At 35.2% G+C, this 20,513-nt stretch overlaps 1 protein-coding gene across 1 annotated transcript; it reads right to left on the reverse strand.

Moving 5' to 3' along the window:
* Nucleotides 1-312: 312 nt before the first annotated feature.
* LOC126975309 (O-acyltransferase like protein-like) lies at nucleotides 313-12,517 on the reverse strand. Its single transcript, XM_050823131.1, has 9 exons — nucleotides 12,472-12,517; nucleotides 9,798-9,912; nucleotides 8,371-8,585; nucleotides 6,960-7,150; nucleotides 5,547-5,682; nucleotides 4,222-4,411; nucleotides 2,187-2,329; nucleotides 1,543-1,645; nucleotides 313-444 (listed from the first exon to the last, which is right to left on the reverse strand). Exons 1-9 carry the CDS (start codon nucleotides 12,499-12,501, stop codon nucleotides 389-391), a joined length of 1,179 nt encoding a protein of 392 aa, XP_050679088.1. The 5' UTR covers nucleotides 12,502-12,517; the 3' UTR covers nucleotides 313-388.
* Nucleotides 12,518-20,513: the final 7,996 nt, after the last annotated feature.

The following is a 20,513-nucleotide window of genomic DNA, read 5'->3' on the forward strand; positions in this document are numbered from 1 at the left end:
TTTTATATTTAGTCTCAATAATATAGACTATAAAATGCACTTATATAATTACTTAAAATGGGGAGGAGACTCATAGCACAGGTTCTACCTATTTTGAGCTCCTGTCTCACAACTGTAGTTTAACATTTTTTGAACAATTATTATTGCTGTATTGTAACTATAGGTACTACATATTGGGATAAAAAGACGTATTTTAATTGATTTGCTTTGACTTGTGATGAGAACAAAAAGAATCGTAGAAATATATATCGTAAAAATACGGATATCGGATAAGGATTGTGGGTAGTGGAAAATAAGAAACAAAAAACATAATAGAATGTGCCATTTTAGAAAGTTTATGAAAATTTTATTTTACATTAAATTAGTAATGTACAAGTTATAATCTTATTTAATGATTTTCTTGAATTTTCGCTCCGTTGGCGTTACTGGTATCCCGCGAAGGCTCTGAAATTAATATTAACAGGTTAATAAATAATCTTTGTTTGTAACGGACTCATTTGAGCGCGATTTAGAAACAGCCAGATTTCGTTCAAACTTCGTAGATTTATCGAGAACCGACAACAATAGAATAGAATAAAAATTTATTGATAAAAAACCAGAATGAGTAATAAATTCTTAGAACTAACAAATAAAATCATTTAAATTATACAATTTATAGCTAAAAATGAAAAAGGTACTGTGCGGCAGTGAATGTCACCAAAGGGAGCTAACTCAGTAATAAGCTGCAATGGCGTGGCGCCAATGTACCACTGGTTTTCAGTAGCCCCAAGATTACTGAGTCCTGGAGTTTAGACTATTATTATATAGCTTAGACTACTGCTGACCCGGCATACGTTGTTTTTAACCGACTTCTAAAAGGAGGAGGTTATCAATTCGATTGGAATTTTTATGTATGTACACCGATTACTCTGAGACTTATGATCCGATTTACGTAATTTTTTTAGTTCGATGCAGAATAGGTGCCTTTTGGTCCCATAAATTTTACATAGTTTGGCCAAGTAGTATTAATTTTATGACTATTTTTTATGATAATTTTTGTTTACCTCGATGATATAATTGTTTTTTGTGTACGGCTTTCAACCTTCTTGACGGTTTATATAAAGCTTATATTATTACAAAAAATAATTATGTATCTACAGAATATGACACGAAAATTAATTTTTTCTTTACATTTCTATTTTTTATAGACAGTGCGAAAAATATCACCAATCTACCCCTAACTTTTACAGTTGGAGCTATACTAATCATTCAATCTTGATAAATATTGTACGAATTTTTTTTAATTGTACACCATTACTATTTAATGAGACATAGTTTTGTATTATGTTTGTAATAAATTAAAAATGCTTCTAAATCTGAATTAAAACTATGGGGATCTTGTGCGAGACAGGTAACCTAAATCCGCTCGATTTCTCAAGGCCATTCGCTCGGTCCCCAGCCTTAAGGTGCTCCGCTCGGTTCACAGTAGTTTTCACAGATAACCAAACGGAAGAAAACGGTTCCCATTTTTATTAGTATAAGATTTGATACAAAAATTTTTACCAAGTACTGCCTTTTGTAGTGTAGAGCAGGGTGCATCAATCACGACACATAAAGCAAAAGCCACCAGCATTGAGATAAAAATATATGATGCGGCATTATAGATCTGCAAGTTAATGTTTATAAATCAAATCAAATAAAAATCAAAATCACTTTATTCATATAGGTCACGGAAATGACACTTATGAATGTCAAAAAAAAATTTTTTTCTTATCTACCGCTACTTCGTAAAGGGTTGAGCTAATGAGAAGAAGTAGCAAGAAACTCACTGCCACTCTTTTAAATCAATATATTTTCATCGTTTTACAAATGATTTCAATTACAACATAATAAGTAAAGTGATGCAACAAAGCATAATTTTTTTTAAGTTTAGTTAGAATAGTAATAATTTAATTCAAACGAGGTGTCGCCCTTGAGGTTCATATGTCACGCGTGGGTCACAGAAGATCAGCGTTGCAACACACTTGTGTTGAAACACATGTTGAGTGGCTCCTTTTTTAAATACCACACGTTTTTATATTTGTATATTTTTAAATTGCTTCATTTTATTATTTGTGTGTGTGTTGAAATAAATGTTATTTCTTTCTTTCTTCTATAGAGGATTTGGACCTTTTTACCTGAGTGTGTGATATCGTCTTAATACTCACAGTTTCTATGTCTGAAAAGAACGCTGATTTAACTACTCCGTTGTTTCTGACCATCATTATAGGGAGATGAACAAGATATGCTGCATATGACATTCTGGATGGCAATTTCCATAATGGCTGTGAAAGAAACCAATCTATTGGTCCTGAAATATGTTGAAATAAGCTTCATTAATAGTTACAAACAAATAGTAGATTGTTTGAATCAGCGGATAAAATAGATCAAAACATAGACCTAAAAGATACTAGCGACAAAAATATAATTGACTAGTAATATTTCGTTGTTTCAGTCGCGTAGATACTGATCTTGTGGTAGTGAAAAGTCTACTAAGTCGGACTTTAGATTCATTTTTGTTAACATAAAAGTTTTATTTCACTTACGGCCGTTCCCAACACTGTCAGTAATTAGCTGTCAATAAACTGAAGCTGTCCCAATATACCCGATAAGTCATTCTTATCGCCTTATATTGGGACGCGTGAATTGCAATTTCCATACAAACTTTATATCGCTGGTAAGCTATACGTCCTCTCATTGATAGATAGCGTGTACGAATAAGGTGAGTTACCGTCGATAAGTTTATTGGGACACAAAAGTCAACGATTGTTACGATTTTTATCTCACGTAAAAGATAGACTGAATACTGGCAACGACCGTAAGTTATTATTTTATTATTGCATTATTTTCTTTAGATTAACATTTTTAAATTCGTTACTCTTTTGAATGGAATGTCCAATTTTAATAATTTAAAGAGTTCTTGGTCTGGCCTTTTCCCATTTTATTTGGGGTCGGCCCTCCGTATCATGTGTCTCCAGGTGGCTCGGTCCTGGGTCGTCTCTTTGTTTATGTGGGCTTCTTTCAGGTTCTTATTTACTATAGACATCCATGTGATTCGGGGTCTTCCTCGCCCTCGAGGTTTAGTTACAATATCTAACACTTTTCTGCTCATGTGGTTGTTTGGTCGCCTCATAACATGTCCGTACCACCGCAGACGGCTCTCTTGCAGTTTATCTGGGATAGGTCTTACTTTAATAATTTAAAGAGTATTTTACAGGAATTAAAACGGTCTTAAGTCATTTAATGACATAAGGATTAATACAATAGTATGAATAATGTGACATTATTATCGTCGGAACTTTTATAAACTTTTAAAATGTAAAAAAGTTGTTATAGCGGCATTACTACAGTATTTGGACATAATATGGTATCGCAGACTTTTTGTAGATATTGATACGTTCTTTAATGTTGTAGAAATATTTGGAGTTTACTCCTTAAGAATCGATTTTCATATAAGGCGCCCGGTATGAGAAAAATATTTATAGTAAAATCTGCTCATCAAAATGTCATAGTAACGTTTTTGCGCACCTTTCACTTTCTTGTATTTTGAAGCTTTATTATATTATTGAAATTGATTTATTATTATACTTTCATAAAGTTAAGTGATTATTCTATAAATTATGGAAGAAAGTGGTGTAAAAGTGCCAGAAAATCTGATAAGCACGTGGGTACTAAGTATGTTCATACATTAATATGATATGTATTGTATATATAAACATGTGTGCTTTTATTTAATATTGAATTATCAATATAGTTGATACAAATTTATATGAGCTATGCACATAATTAAATGTTTAATTTAATATGGAGAGTATATATAGCGCATTTCACGCCAAATAGACAATTTTTAACCTAACCTATTATTTTATTTTTTTAATATCTACTTATATTTTTTTTTTAATTAATACTCTTTTATTAGCTTTTCCTGTATGCATGTTTGTAACCGACTCCATTGGACTTGATTTTGTTTAGTACCTGTTCAAAGACAATCGTTCTTGAACAGTAAACTCCAGTCGTGCGTCGACTCATCAACAGTTTCGGCAGCGCACGCGATGACAGATTTTTTATGACAATTTTTTCACACCTTGAGTTATATTATTGCATTTTTACTAGGAATCGTTATTTTTTATTAAATGGTATAAAGCCTATATAAAGTAAAGATCTTTTACATCTGGTTAATATTAATATTTCTCTTACACTCACCTCCATAGCCGTGTGTGCAAGCTAAAATGACCCATCCAACTGAGGCAGCCCACGTGGATCTCATATACGAGGAGAGGAAGTGGTCGAAGAAGTGTGGGACGTAATAGTTTAGGTGGAGTGTTTCGTTTGGAGCGAAAACGCAAAATGCCATTGTACCTAATGCACCCAACCAGAGGAGTACAACATATTTCTGAAAATAATAAACTGGAAGAGCTGGTTGCAGATAGAGATAAATAATGTGTAGTTGATATTGGCAGGAAACCAATAATAAATCTAAAGAATCATTGAAAGCAAAATGTAATGATATTAACATTATGACTGTTGCTGCTCAATATATTCTTGATAATGTATGTAGATACATACTCCATAGGCACAAAAGTGAATTTGCTAGAAACTGTCATAACCATAACGATAACACCAGGAAAAGACATAAACTTACAATGGCTACTACTCGTTAAAGCGAGTTAGTAAGTCTTTTGTGGAGCGATGTATATGAGTTTACAACAGGATTCCAGAAAATGTTCAAAACAAATGTGTTCCATATTCAAAAGAATTATTAAAAAACATTTGTGTGGTAAAGGTTTACTATAACATAAATGCCTTTCTTAATGATACCACAGATTGGAATTAAATGAACTGGAATGGAGGGACTGCCTTCAGGCTATTAAATAATAAGTATTATTGTACGATATTACTTTGTAACCATATTTTTTATGAAAAAAAAGAAGGCCGCTGCGTTTCTTGTGTTCTTCTAAGGCATACATTTTGCAATGGGTGGTTTTTGACTTTCAATAAGTGAAATAATATTTGAATTTGAAGTGATAGTGTATATTATTGCAACTAGTTGTAGGTTTAATGTCCTTATCATAGAGTCTGTAAGAAAGCCGTAAAACCAAAGTAAAGCGGTTACCTTAGATCATTTATATATCTAGAAAGACTGTGACAGTTGTGTGTGACGTTGAAAAAAATTGAGGTTGACAGTTAACCTCTACTTTGAGCAATGCACGCACACTAACACAAAGTGACATACAAATCGTGAGTGTAAGACGTAGCTTGTCACGCACACTAGAGTAATAAACCTGGCCTGTTTTCATTGCTTGTCTAGCAGCAAGAGGCTCTATCTATACATATAAATTATCTAAGGCCGTAACATCGTACGTCTCAATTTTTGGGTTTTTCAAGAATCCTGAGCGGCACTGCCTTGTAATGGGCAGGGCGTATCAATTACCATCAGCTGAACGTGCTGCTCGTCTCGTCCCTTATTTTCATAAAAAAAAACATTGTAGTTGAAAACTGCATTTGTCATTTTATGGAAATTTGTATACCTTTGATATTTTAATAGGTTTTTCTTGATGCACCTTCAAAGTGTACCCAAACATGATGCCGATGACGTAGGGCGTTGCCCTCGCTGGTGTGTGAGCGAAAAATTTTCTTAAATATGTTACTGGTATTTTCAAGTACCTAAAATATAATTCCTGAACTTTAAATCAAATATGGCGACCATATTTCCAATATGTCCGCATTTATAGAAATAATGACTTGTCAAGAAATAAAACTCTTAAAATTAGTAAAAATTAAATTAAAACTACAAATTAGTAAAAATTAGTAATGTTAACAATTTGTTGTTTTAAAGTGATAACTCTCAATATAAAAAATAAAAATATCAAATAAACTCAAATAAACAATTTAACATACTGTTACACAAATTAAATTTGAAATTTTATGAATGATGCGATGAACAAAGCATACAAGATTTATTTATCAACGATACGTCACTCGAATGGTTGGCTCAGTTGGAAGAGCGCTCGCACGGAACGCGAGAGGTCGCAGGTTCGAGTCCCACCAATTATTATACTCATTGAGTCCCACTAAAATCAAACTTTCTCAAGTTATTTTGCGCAACTCTCAGATATCTGTCAACTTGCGGATTTTTTTTTATGAAAGAGGGGGACAAAGATAAGAGCGTTCGGATCATCTGATATTAAGTGATCACCTCCGCCCATATTCTGTTGCAACAACAGAGATATCACAGGAGAGTTGCCCACCTTTTAAAAAGGTGTACGCGCTTTTTGTAGTAACTCATGTCGTATTCAAATTCGTCCTGCAAACACCGAAGAAAGTTCCTTGCAAATCGCACATCGAAAATGAATTTAACTATGACTAAACTTGAATGATGTAAATAAAGTTTTGTAATTTATAAAATATACAAAACATAAAAATTAACTTAGCCTCCATTTTTATCGGTTCAAAGACAACTGACTGAGCTGGATGCAAATTTATAACAATGTAGCATCTCATATTTAATTTTCAAACCGAAAGAAATCTGAAAAAGTATATTATTGAATTTATATTTCTTTAAGCGCGTTATGACTAAATTATGAGAGTGAAATTTTAAGATGCGCGCGCATCACTGTAACACAAAAGTAACAGGTTGAAGTTGGTTCCTAAAATTTTCTGACTTTTTCGACATTCGGTATTTTTTTTGGGTTCTTTGTCCATTATTAAAATAGGCAAAGGGTTCAAGCCTGTACAGCCGTATTCATTATTTAATAATTAATTGTCAAAGCCATCGTTGCAAGATTATTCTTTCTACAACATAGAATAGCACGAGGAATACCTTAATAATATTAAGGATTTAAGCTTCGTTAGGCCAACGAAGTATATCTTCTTGCGTTCCTACATAAGTACACGTACACTTTTTAATTTCCTGGACTTAAAATAATCTGATTAATACTCACCAAACATTTACAAATACCACTGGTATTTCGTAAGTAAAAGCATAATACGTGACTGTTATTAATGATGCTATCAAGGTGAGAGTCATAACAGACCAAGCTATCTTCCGAGAGCCGAACAGGAAAATGAGAACAAGTGGACTTAACATATAAAGCTGCGTGTCCACTGTTAGGTACCAGGAGTGCACAAGACACTGAAAGATAATTGAAAATGTTAGCAATGTATAAAAATTAAATATTTATCAATATATGAGTGTAATGTATGAGTACAGTTCTTAACTAAGTAACTTCAGTAAACTAAATTGCGAGAGATTAAATTTCAATAAGATAGAAACGAAATTAAATAGTGAATATAAAGGACAAAAATAACTCTTAAATAATAAAAGTAATTTCACTAGCTACGGCGCCCTTCAGACCGAAACACAATAATGCCGAAACACTATACTGCTTCACGTCGGCAAAAAAAGGCATCGTTGGAACCATATTTTTTTTAACAAGATTTTAAGCCTTTGATTTATTAGCCTTGCGAAATAGCTAAACGAACTGTAAAAAAAAAAGGGTGAAATCTCTTGACTTACTTTTGGAGATTTGGCTGACCTGTAAAAATTCACCACACTCACACATAGGAATATTGTTCACAAAGTAGTTTTAAATCAGTTATAGCTTCGGCTGGATATTCTAAATTGTTTTTTTTTATGTTTTAATGGGAAGGTGGACGTGCTCGACCGATATGAAGTTTCGAGTTGTAAAAGCACCTTTACCCAGGTGTTGCATCCAATAGGAAAATAACAAAAAAGGGTGGGAAATGATAACTAGGATGCAAACGCAAACGCAAGTCCTTACAATATTTTTTGTAGATATGAATAAATTGGCAAAGAGATGGAGGGATTAAAAACAAATATTTGGTTAAATGATGCTCGAATGATGATAGATGTACATTTAGGTTTAAGAACATTTATTCTTATTAAAGACATATAAGTTCTCACTTACATGAGAACAGCATTTATAAATTATGATCTATGAATCGTCCGTATGATAAAACTAAATATAAGTGTGTGCGCTAGACAAAGGAAGTGTCATCTGTAATACATTTGGCTAAACGGAGCTTGAATAAAATAAAACTGCCTGCATCTTTGATATCCGAAGATAGTACATTGTGGAGTTTAACATCTTAATAGGTAATTGTTTTCAGTCCATAATTGGTCCTTGGCTTTGGTGGTATGAAGTGATCATTATTGCGTCTATTTAGTATTTGTTTCTTTTTTGGAAATGTTAATTTGGAATGTATCTGTTTGTCTATCATTTTCCTTATTAGTATGCAGGTTGTGTATTTGTATAACTGTAATATATTCATAAAACTAAGTTACAATTAAATAAAACAAGCGATCATTATTTGATCCAGATCTACACTTACTAATCCAGAAGGTTTCAGATAATTCTGAATATGCAACAGAACTGCCCACCAGCGCTGCTTACAGACTTCTGATGTAAAAGCCAGTTTTGGCCAGTCCGGGCCATCGGATAACCAGTTGACTATTGAAGTCTGAAACAGGACAACCGTCGCGAGGAGAGGCAGCAGTCTCAACAGACGATGCAGATAAAATACATGGAGATTCTTTAAAAAAAGAGCTGGAAATATTCATTAATGATTATTATTTGTAATCGATGTATTATAACTTTAAATTATTAAGACTTTCGTGAGACATTGTTAACTTATTTATTAATACGGCTTTACTAGTGAGTAAAACCATTCGGCGGTCCTTCACCAGGGTGATTGTAGTGGGTTCGCGACAACGCCCCGTCTATTACTGCGGACTTTTGGTCGTAGTGCGTGGCTGGACAGGGCAAGGGCGCGGGGTGTGCCTGCTGTGATGGCGAGCACGGTATCACTATTGGTGTACAAGTTTTTATTTTTTACTTTGTAGTGTCAGTTAATAATTATAATATTTAATGAACCTGAATGAAAACTCCTAAAAAAGCCATACACAGAAAACAATTATATCATCAAGGTAAACTTAAATTTTCATAATATGAAAACTACTTGGCCAAACTATGTAAAATTTTTATGGGATCAAATGGCATCCATGCTGCATCGAACAAAAGAAGAACTACGTAAATCGGATCATAAATCTCAGAGTAATCGGTGTACATACATAAAAATAATACCGATCGAATTGATAGCCTCCTCCTTTTTGAAGTCGGTTAAAAATGGTCCGAAACTAGTCGGTACTTACACCGATAAATCGTGAGTAAAGCCGTATTAACAAATCAATATTATAACTTTTACAGTATGTAAGTTAAACATGAAAATTTTATTCAAATTTACATGTTTAACTTCTTCAAAATAGATTATAATCTTGAACAGCTCTGATGACGTAACAATACTTTGTGAGGTAAAAACCATCATATCATAGAAAGGCATATAGTTTTTAGCCCGTAAAAAGATAACAATTTCTTAGTGACTTAAGGCGCTATAGTCCTAAAAACTAACATTTTTGAAAATCTACCTACATAAAATACTTCTACAAATACTACGGTTCCAAATTTTAAATTATGGCAGTTTTGAAAACACGATTACGAAAAAAAATCTCGAAAGATTTATTTTTTGAAAAATAGGCTTTTGTATTTGAATTGTTTTTCACTTCAAAAATGCATAAAAATATCACAGTATTTCGTACTCTTGCGCAACTGTAAGTTTTAAAGTTGACCCGCATCGCTCGTATCGTGTCTCAGCCATGCCCGCGTCTATGCGTACCTATCGAATCTCATAGATATACGTTCTAGCGATTTTTGCCTAAAGTGTTGGGAATACCTCGCCTTAATAAATATGATGTAACTTACTTACGCTGACTTCATTGGGTAAAGAGTAAATACAGAATATTCCACTCAACAGGAAAAATGTATCCACCACCAAAGTAGATGAAAGAATCCAAGAACTTGTGACCATCGGTATCCACTGGAAATTGTTTTCATGATTAGCACAATTTATTGTATTTAGACAAGTTCAAAATAACTTAGACTGCCACGGTATAATATGTTCATTAAGTCTAACTTTGTGTTTAATGTTAGAGTGCTGTGTATCTGTTGTCTCGTTGATCAGTACAATATTTACATCATTATTTATATAATATTAACTCTATAGAAAGATAAATATTCTCCAAAAATGTAATCAACATACTGTAAGGCATCCAAAGATAATTTTATAACTTTAAATTTAACAAACAACTAAAGTTGTCGAAAACATGACAGTCCAGCCACCACAAGTAACGCCCGATCACGAGCATGATGCACCAGCCATCGCTTACAACGAATATATTTTTACATTAAGGGTAACACAGAAAGTTTTTACAACTGGCTAATTAGAAACGAATCCAATTGAAACGTTATATAGATTTTGAAAATAGAACTCTAACCCGAAGATGTAACTAGTATAAATATTGTTACAACCTTTTCAAATTCAAATTCAAATTCAAATATTTTAATTCAAAATAGGATTTAAAATCATTTATTGAACGTCAAAATCTACCACCCATTCAAAAGAGACTGCCTCAGACCTGAGAAGAATGGGCGCAAGAAACTCAGCGGGCTTTTTTTTTTAATATAAAATATGGATTACAATGTAATATCGTACAATAAACATTTATAATTAAAGAGCCTGAGGGTGTTCGCTTTATTACCAATCCGTGGTGTCATTAAGAAAATCGTTTATGCTATAATAACCGTTCCCACACAAACGTTTTTTAACAATTCTTTTAAATTTCGTAACACATTTGTTTTGTACATTTTCTGGGATCATATTGTAGAAGCATATACATCGCCCAACAAAAGACTTACTAACTCGACCCAACCGAGTAGTAGGCATAACAGGTTTATGTTTGTTCCTCGTGTTAACATTATGAATGTCACAGTTTCTAGAAAATTCCTCAATGTGCTTATGAACATTATCGAAAATGTATTGAGAAGCAACAGTCAAAATGTTTATTTCTTTAAATTTTTCTCTTAATGAAACTAGTATGGCCATAAATATTGTTAAAACATAAAAACTTAAATTTTATTATAATTCAATTTTGGAACGCTCTGAATATATTAGAAACATCGATTATTTCTCGCCATTTCTCAATTATTTTTTCGGAGTTCATAAAGCTCTAAATGACACGACGTTTAAAGAAATATTTATAATTATAATAAGTTGTGACCAAATTTCCAATAGAAACAGTGCATAAATCCATGGTTTTGTGTACAAAATGTTTGCTAGCATTGAATATAGAATATAGAATTGAGAACATACCTAGAAGTACTAGTAGAAATTAAGTCTGTTGGATCTTTAAAGGAGTGGTCTTATTGTTCAGAGATTCTCTTGCGTTTTCAGGGGACCGGCGAGTCTACTCTATCGTGCTGTCGTACGAGTCACGTGCTGTGTATCAAACGATGCATGCTCGTGTTCTGCGATGTACAAACATACCTCTAGAGCTCCGGTTGTGTTGTGAATCGGACTGTAGAAACTCATTATGTACGTGTGTCCAATTATAACCCAGAACATCGACAAGGCTCGAATCCCGTCCACGCACTCCAGGGTGCTCTTTGACTTCCTGAATGTCAGGAATCTTCTTGTATTGGTGTACACAGAGAAACTTGATAGTAAACTTTTGGTGGGTGTCACTGTAATTTGTTCATAGATATGTTTTTATTCATTCTATGATGTGTAATAACATGTAAAGTTGTGAGTACATCTCCCCACCACACGATTGGTATGACGTAAGCGTAGCCATTCAGTGTGGTAAGGGTTAAAATCGCGTTCGCATTCTTATGGTGCCTCTTCACAATCGGCGATTACACGCGAGCACTTCTAGTCGCCGATCGTCGTCTGTAACCGTCAAAGTGATCGCGGCGATCGGTGACTTGTCGGTTTTTTGGAACGAATCAAAGGGAATGCGCGTGTAGTTGCGTGCGCGTGCCCATGATCGCCGGTCATCCATTCACTGGAGGACACTGGACTGTGTTAGTGTTTTCCTTTTATTTACATAGCGCGAGTAAGATACAATGACTACTGGCTGGTCAAATGACGAAACATTCAAATTCATAGAACTTTATCAGAACTACGCAGAAATATGGAATCCCAAACATAAATATCACAAAGATAAAAATAAAGTAGATATTTAACGTTACTATGAGGTTTATAAATAGGTCACCAATATTATCAATAATATTATTCAATCATAAAATCTATTATTTCCATCTTGAAAGACTGCCGCTCAATAAATGATAACGGACGATCGTGCGGACACGATGATCAATGATTAACTTGCCGATGACAGACGATCAAACAAGTAACGATCATCGCCGATAGTGGAGATGAGGCATAAAATTATGTATTTCATTGTCATACATTTCGTACAGTTTTAGCTGACATGGACTAGTACTGTAGACTCACGAATTATGTATCTTTTCAAACACTTGGACTTCAATCAAATAATTAAAAAACTGGGAGACTTAAAATAATGTGTTTCAGACTCACCATTTTTGACGAATGTTTGGTACAAATCATAGCCAGTGCTTAATGCCGTAACAAGGAAAAGAGCTGTCAGAAATCCTCTGAAATTTAAAAGATTAGTGGTGTAAGAATAAGAGTTAAGATTGAACTAACCGTCGGCTTACCCGAACTAAATGATGATTCGAAAAAACTTTTTAAAAAACAATTGTAATTACTAAGAAATTGTTTGCCTGTTGCCAACGAAATACTTTTATAAATAAATAACTATCAATCGATCAAGAATCTGCTCACTCCCAATATGAAACTGCACATCCATCTTAACATTTACATGATATAATTTAAAAAAAAAAATAGATCAATTAAGAAATAAATTGGATGTAAAATCAACCCAATTTAACTATCTCAAACGTGAGAGTTGACTTTGAGTAATCTGTAAACATACATAGAACATGCAAAGCATTCTTTTTTTTTATGGAAAAGAAGGACAAACGAGCTTACGGGTCACCTGGTACTAAGTGATCACCGCCGCCCACATTCTCACATACAACACCAGAGGAATCACAAGAGCGTTGCCGGCCTTTAAGGAAGGTGTACGTGCTTTTTTTGAAGGTACCGTGTCGTGTGGTCCCGGAAAAACCGTACAAGGAAGATCATCCCACACATCTAGATGGAGGGGATGATATCCTAATTTCTGGCGTGTCGTGGGAAGGTTGAAATCGGCGGCAGGAATCAGGTGAAATGAAGTGCTCTTCGAAATTCTCCCCGCGATAAATGCGGTAGGAGACACACAATGTAGCGACGTCTCTGCGCAACGCCAAGTGATCCAGCCGTTCACAGAGTACTGGGTCCCCAATAATTCGAGCTGCTCTGTGTTGCAAGTGGTCAAATGGATCGAGTTGATACTCGGGCATGCCAAACCAGACATAACAGCAACACTCCATATGTGGCCGGAACTACGCTTTGAGCGCTGGAATGTAGCCCGGCTTGAAGTTTACGTGCTCTATTGATGTCGCCCAGCTTCTTCGAAGCCAATTGGGCTTTGCCCTCCAGTTGCCCGTGTTATTGTCAATTGCTCGAGATTTCGAGACCCAGTACTCCAATACTAGGAGAGGCTTTAAGGAAAGTGTTATCAAAGAGCTGTGATACGACAAATGGGGATTTTTTTTATTGTAAGCGCGTAAACTTGAGCTTTCCGGGGGTTAAATTGGACAAAGTTTAATTTAACTCAGTCCGCGACCTTCTCAAAAGAGGAATCGATAGAAGACACAAGTTGCTCCTGGCACTTTTTTATTTCCCGAGAGAGACCTGCATTTTCGAAGTATGTTTTAAAACTTATTCTTAGATACGTACATAGCGATAATGTCAGCAGTGAAATATGGCTTATCGTGCGGCAAGCGGCAGAAACCTTCACCGTAGCTTAGATCTGGAAATTGTTTTGGTGTGAAGTACTTTAGATATTGGCGAACGCGGCATTGCCTCGGCACACATACACCAAGCCTCAAATGTGGTGCTAATGTTAATGGGTTTGACAGCAGCGTTCTGAAACGTATTAACAATTCAAGCCGAGGTTTCAAGTGACACCAGCGTGAATGAATGACATTTAGTTTAGTAGTAGTGCAGACTCTACTACTAAACTAAATGTCATTCATTCCCTTTGCTTATATGTAGGGCAGAGACAAGGAGAATCATCTCGTATGGCAGAATAGTTCGAAAAGCTTCCACAATGGCGCTGGTGTAGGCACAGGGTATGGCATGAAGTATGGTCAATGTAGCAATTGAAAACGAATTGAAGTATGCCGAGTTAAAAAAAATATATTATTGTCGACTAATTATTAAAAATTTTAACAACTTACGTTGTACAAAATAATGTTGTAAATATAACTTAAATAATAATCATAGGGAAACGTGCACCTAGAGTGATTAGTATTAATTTATATTTGGCGCTTCTTTTAAGATTTACCCTGATGCGACTGTAGCACCACACTAATTTAATGCATTTTGACGGACACTTTTTCATATAGACAGATGATTCTCCTTACCACTACCATAGTAGACATATGTCTACTATACGTCTACCCTCCATACTTATTTGCTCTTATAATATTTTTCGTGTCAGTGCATTCAAGCCATTCAATATTATTATGAAATAAATAACTAAACTCACCATTATTTAAACCGACTTCGAATTTGAAAAATGTATTCGTCTTTTTGCAAAGTGGAAACAATCTGTGTTAAATGTTATTATTGTGATATTAAAATTAAATGGGGGTGTTAGAGAAAACAGAATTGTTATGATGGCATAACACAACATATCCCATATTATCATAAAAAAAACCGTGGGAATAGAGTCATTTCAGTGAACGCATATAATATTGCGTTCACTGAGTCATGTGTATTTTTATAAACTCATCATCTATTTACTGGGCTATTAGTAGTTAGAATAAAAGAGAAATCTTTTTAGCTTTAAGCCTTGTATAGAGGCTAGTGGAGGGTACTTTGAAAAGATTTGATAAAATTATTTAATCCATATAAGGTGATACTTTAGTTCCTCAAAATTTATCCGTATAGTTATTTATAAACAAACGACACTAAAGATATAAATGCTCTATACCGTTGGATAATTACATTTCTTGTAACATAAATGTCTAGACTTAATATAACACATAATACACACACAAAAATTTAACATTCAAAATTCGAATAGTTCCGATTAGCTAGAAGTGCGGAACTTTTAGTGTGTTCCATGTAATTCTCTAGTAAAGTAATACACTCACTGAAACGTCTCCGTCTGCATCGCTTCCTCTATAGTGTCCTTTATTCTGTTTATAAACTTTGAAAGTACAATCCTTGTTACGATGTTCATTTCAACTTTACTTATGTCTTGCATGAAAGGTACCATGATTTGGCAGTGTTTCCCCAGGAAAGTTATTCCATCGACAGTGTTGTTTATGCTTAAGCATTGGTGGTAATCTCCAAACTCGTTTATATTCAGTGACAGTAAGCCGCTGGGCAGCCTGGCCGACGAATCTATATCTGTAAACATAATGTTATCTATAAAAATGATTGTTAGACGAGACTATACGTCGTTTGAACCTAACCCATTAATAATGTCATATTGAACTGCGCCCATGAATTCGCTCGCGTGGATTCCGTTTACGTGGCAATCTGGATATGGACCTCTAATTTATCTTACAGTAAATGGCGTAGTGTGTGTTAGGCCCCCACAAGATCACTCGAACCTAGAATATATAGACCAACGATCTCGTCAATATCGCCGCGCCGGAACACGTTGGATGAGGGCAATACAGGACCGATCGTCATGGCGATCTTTGGGGGAGGCCTTCGTCCAGCAGTTAACGTCCGGCTGAAATGATGAAATTTAATCAAGTTAAGTTACCGAATTCAAGTTTGGTGTGATATAAATAAAATGATTATAAATGTTTCCAAGTGCCATCAGATATCATTTACCAGAAAACGGTCCTCACTTCAAACTACTTATTGTTTAAATAATGTGAATTTAAGAAAAGTAGAAGAGGTAAGAGATTTGGGTGTAATTTTAGATTGTGAACTGAACTTCATTCCACATTACAATAAAATCATTTCTAAAGCTGCTCAGATATACGGCTTTATATGGAGAGTGACAAAAGATTTTAAGAGCACCAAACCTAAAATTCTTTTTTTTTATGTAATGCACTAGTGCGGAGAGTTCTAGAATTTGGCAGTACAATATGGAATCCATACTATTCAGTACATAGTGTCCGAATTGAGAGGATAAATCGTACGTTTACTCGACATCTGTGTAAAAACAATAAAAACATAAGCAATAGAAGTAATTATAATAGCAGGTTACAATTCTTCAATTTACAAAAATTTGCAGCTCGTCGGCGTATGCTTGACATTACATATCTGTACAAAATTGTTAAAAAATAAAATATATTCTGTAGACATATTAAATTGTTATAACATTTCAAGTACCTCAACGTAATACTCGAAATAAAACAATTTTTTTCTATTTACAGGTTACGAGAACTAATATTGGACGGAATGCACCTTTCTATAGGATTTGTTCCACATACAACTCCATAATTTTAAATAATGCTGATTTAGATCTCTTCAACGACAATTTAGCGGATCTCAAACGAAAATTACTTACAATTGCTTAATATTGTCATATTTTGCAAAAAGTTTAATTTAATTTATTAGTATTATGGTTTTAAATTAAATCTTGTTTTTGCCTATTGGTAAATATCTATTACGAAATGCTGTGAATGCCTTTAAGTAATAGATATACTCGACTATATAGAATCTTGTAGTAATGTGTAAGCAAATGTCATGTATACTTATTGTTGGGGTTCCAAAAATAAATAAATAAATAAAGAAGTTATTTCTTGTACCGTGAACTAGGGTTTACCTATTGTAGATACTACCCTGAACTGTTAGTTCAGGCAAAAGATTGGCAAATATTGTATCTAGTAAAAACCTATAATAAATGGCAATAATTTCTGTTTATATTATGAAAATAAGTATATTGAGATATTTCTTATTTTAATTGACCATTGAGTTAAATTCTTTCATCAAATACTAGCTGACCCGACAGACATTGTTCTGTTCATAATAGAACAAACTTTTGAGGGTGAAATTTCGTAAAATAGCCGTAGCTGACCTCTACTCGGCGAAAGAAATATTTCAACCAAATTTCAAGTCTCTATGCCTTATGGTTCCAGAGATATCGTGATGCGTCAATATATAGGTGGAAGTCTCTATTATATCCTATATAGTTGAAAAATAACTTTCATATATATAAAATGAAAGAGTCATTCCCGGTCGTGAGAGGAGACTTAAAGCATTCAATGTGGTGGATTCATGTTGCCGGCGCACAATTACAGAGTCAATTGGAATCGTACCACACTCGCACAGAAAACTGGCGTTATGAAGCAGCAAAGCACCTTAGGTAAGCGGTTAACCGGCGCCCATCTTCACGTTTGGGAGTCGCTCTTGCGACCATAGCGTTCTTATAATTTGGTGATGACTAGGTTTCCTCCAGGGCATATAGGTCGATGGACAGATGTTCGTTGAGGCAGTAAAGACCTCGAATGGCGACCACGTACCGGAAGGCGCAGTGTAGGAAGGCCCCCCACAGGATGGATCGCCGATCTGATCAAGACCGCCGGAATACGTTGGATGAGGGCAGCGCAGGACCGATCGTCGTAGAAATCTTTGGGGAAGGCCTTACTCCAGCAGTAGACGTCTTCCAGCTGGTGATGAAGATCTGAGTGTACTCGAATGACCTCTAACAGAAAGAGATGGCGAGAAATTGTGAGGCGCATTACATTTGCCCTTATTAAAACTTCTTGAGAATCAAGACCGCTTTGTCAAGAGCGTATCGTATATTGACCGAGAAGAAAAAGAAGATGAAGGTCTCCTACGACACCCATGGGACTAGAGCGTCCAGGGTAATCTAAGTGCTTTATGATGGAAGATAGTCACGCTGCCGCACTTATTACGCACCCACTGCTCCTGTCCATGAATTGGAGAACCACACACGCACGAAAAACCGGCATGAAAAGAAACTACTGCTATTGATATCTCACATGGTATTATCATTGAACTGTTTGAGAGGTAGTCCAGCTGTCGTTCACACTCTTCGTTGTCCAGGGCTCGCGCATGGAGATCCATGTCGATTGCATCCTCAGGGTTCACGACCAAGAGGTCCATGATTACCACCGTGACGACGCTGTTTCTGAAACATGAATTATTTGTACTACTTGATCTACGCCTTCAACTTTCTTCTTAATTATCTTGTTTAATATAATGATGCATTTTTAATTAAATAGTTATGAATAAAACGTTAGCCCAACTGTTACCCACGAGGTGGATAAAGGAGAAAAGAGCAAATAATAGACGGGCTGATGATTTTTGAAAATGGCAAAGAAAGGCCACTACAAATATAATTATAAAACATGCAAAAATGTTACCAATGTCGAAGAGCAAAATTAAAAAATAAAACTTGGCCTTGTTGTCACAATAGAATATATTGTAAATATTCTGCAAAACGGTTATTTATTTCTTATTTATATTGCACTTCTTGAGAATGTCAAGCGAAAGATATTTCATTTCATTATCTTAAATCGTACGTAACTTACCAAAATAGTAATAAATACTTTGTATTCTTCCAACGCCACATAATTTTGACCTGGAAAAAGAATGTATTGTTCTGACAACAATATTTAATTGCCAGTAAACACATCAATCGGTACAGCTCTCTAACAATAATAAGGACAGATTTTTTTTTTTTGAGAGGAGGAAATACTGTTACGTATTTACGCCCCGGAACGGGGCGTAATATGTCGGACTCGAGTGTCCGCGTAAGCGGACGCCCCATACCGACTAAAACCTCCTCTGTGCTGTTAGCAGCCCTGGCTTTCACAGCGAAGTAGGACGTGGGCCGTGGAGGCCGCAAAGACTACGCAACAACAGTCGCGGGGCGTCTCCTAAGGAGACTCGAACCTCAGACCGGCTGTGTGCTTGTGGGAAGGAGAGATAAGGACAGAGCAATTTTAATTAATTTAATAACTTGAACCGTTGCACGAACACTGTAAATACAGTACCTATAAGCTTTGTAGAGAAATTGCAGACAACCAAGCATTACACTAGCCACTTAATCTGATTTAACTGTCATTTTGTAGGATTCAGTAATAGAACAGCTTATTTAATTAGTTTCTGTTGTAATTGTATATAGCATCCACGGACGAGTAAAAAATAAGGACTTCGTGTCACCTTACATAACAGTGAGGCACCAAAACAAGTCGGTAAACGTGTAAATACATAGCCCCACGCATACACTTACACTAATACAAGCCGCTCGGCCACCATTATGAGATTTGTCATCGTGTGTGACAGATCAGTTTGCGTCGCAATAAAATATTTTAAAAATGCCGTCGTGCGTTGTGAAAAAGGGTAAAAACAATACTATAAAAGTATTTGTGGATATATGATTATTTAAGAGAGAAAAATTGTGTAACTGGTATACCCCGTAACCTCACACACACTAGCATAATGGTGCTTCACATGCTAATATCACGGCGCGGAGTCCTTCTTTTTTTACTAGTCCGTGATAGCATCATTTAGCTTTCTAGTAATATTTAAACTAGTTATATTATAATATTATGTGAAAACTGGTAATTTCATTTTTGTTGTAGAAGTAGATGTTATTTTGTTTTATAAATATCTGTATGTTTTCTTAATAAAAAAAAGTAATATAAAATTTGCTAGGGAGTTTTTGCACAATACGCCAACTTGATTCTTTAACATTTTGGAGCAGTTGGTTTTAAATCGTATTTTATTCGTATATAAATTAATCTGTCTGTCTGATATACGCTCACATTAAATGAGTACAATTATTTAATACCAGTGGAGGCTCCTTTGCACAGGAAGCCGGCTAGATTATGGTTACCACAACGGCGCCTATTTCTGCCGTGAAGCAGTAATGTGTAAGCATTACTGTGTTTCGGTCTGAATGAGGCTCAACATCTTATGTCTCAAGGTGACGAGCGCAATTGTAGTGCCGTTCAGAAATTTTGGGTTTTTTGAGAATCATGAGCGGCACTGCATTGTAATGGGCATGGCGTAACAATTACCATCAGCTGAACGTCCTGCTCGTCTCGTCCCTTATTATCATTAAAAAGAAAAGGATTTCAGAATATGTTAAGTAGATTATTTACTTACGTGTCCCTTGAAGAATTCCAACTAAAAACAACAACTAAGTACAAGTGTAATTGAGAATATAAAAGTTTACGATTCTACCATACAATTAATATGACACGACATGCAGGCGTGACGCATGAGTTGACCTTGGACCACTGTCGTCGGTAGTTCTGGGTGACCTAAAGCAGGCCTGTCTCACTGCGAAGTGTACACAGGTATCGATATCATACGTACGTGCGGCGGCCTCTACAGAGTAGGCCAGCTAGTAGGGACTCGCGAGCGAGCAGTTACACACGCGCGAGATTTGCTGTCACCGATCCAACCGATATTTTAATAATAGAAGAAGTATGTGTGTGTAACCT

This window comes from Leptidea sinapis, chromosome 35 (genome assembly GCF_905404315.1).
Source record: "Leptidea sinapis chromosome 35, ilLepSina1.1, whole genome shotgun sequence".
NCBI lineage: Eukaryota > Metazoa > Arthropoda > Insecta > Lepidoptera > Pieridae > Leptidea > Leptidea sinapis.

Coding starts and splice junctions, on each gene's coding strand:
- LOC126975309 (XM_050823131.1), bottom strand. CDS start 12,501: ATGATTTGTACCAAACATTCGTCAAAAATG. Junction 5,683..6,959: donor GTGGTATTTGTAAATGTTTG/GTGAGTATTAAT, acceptor ATTATATTTTAG/GTACTTGAAAATACCAGTAA. Junction 2,330..4,221: donor TTGCACACACGGCTATGGAG/GTGAGTGTAAGA, acceptor AACATATTTCAG/GACCAATAGATTGGTTTCTT.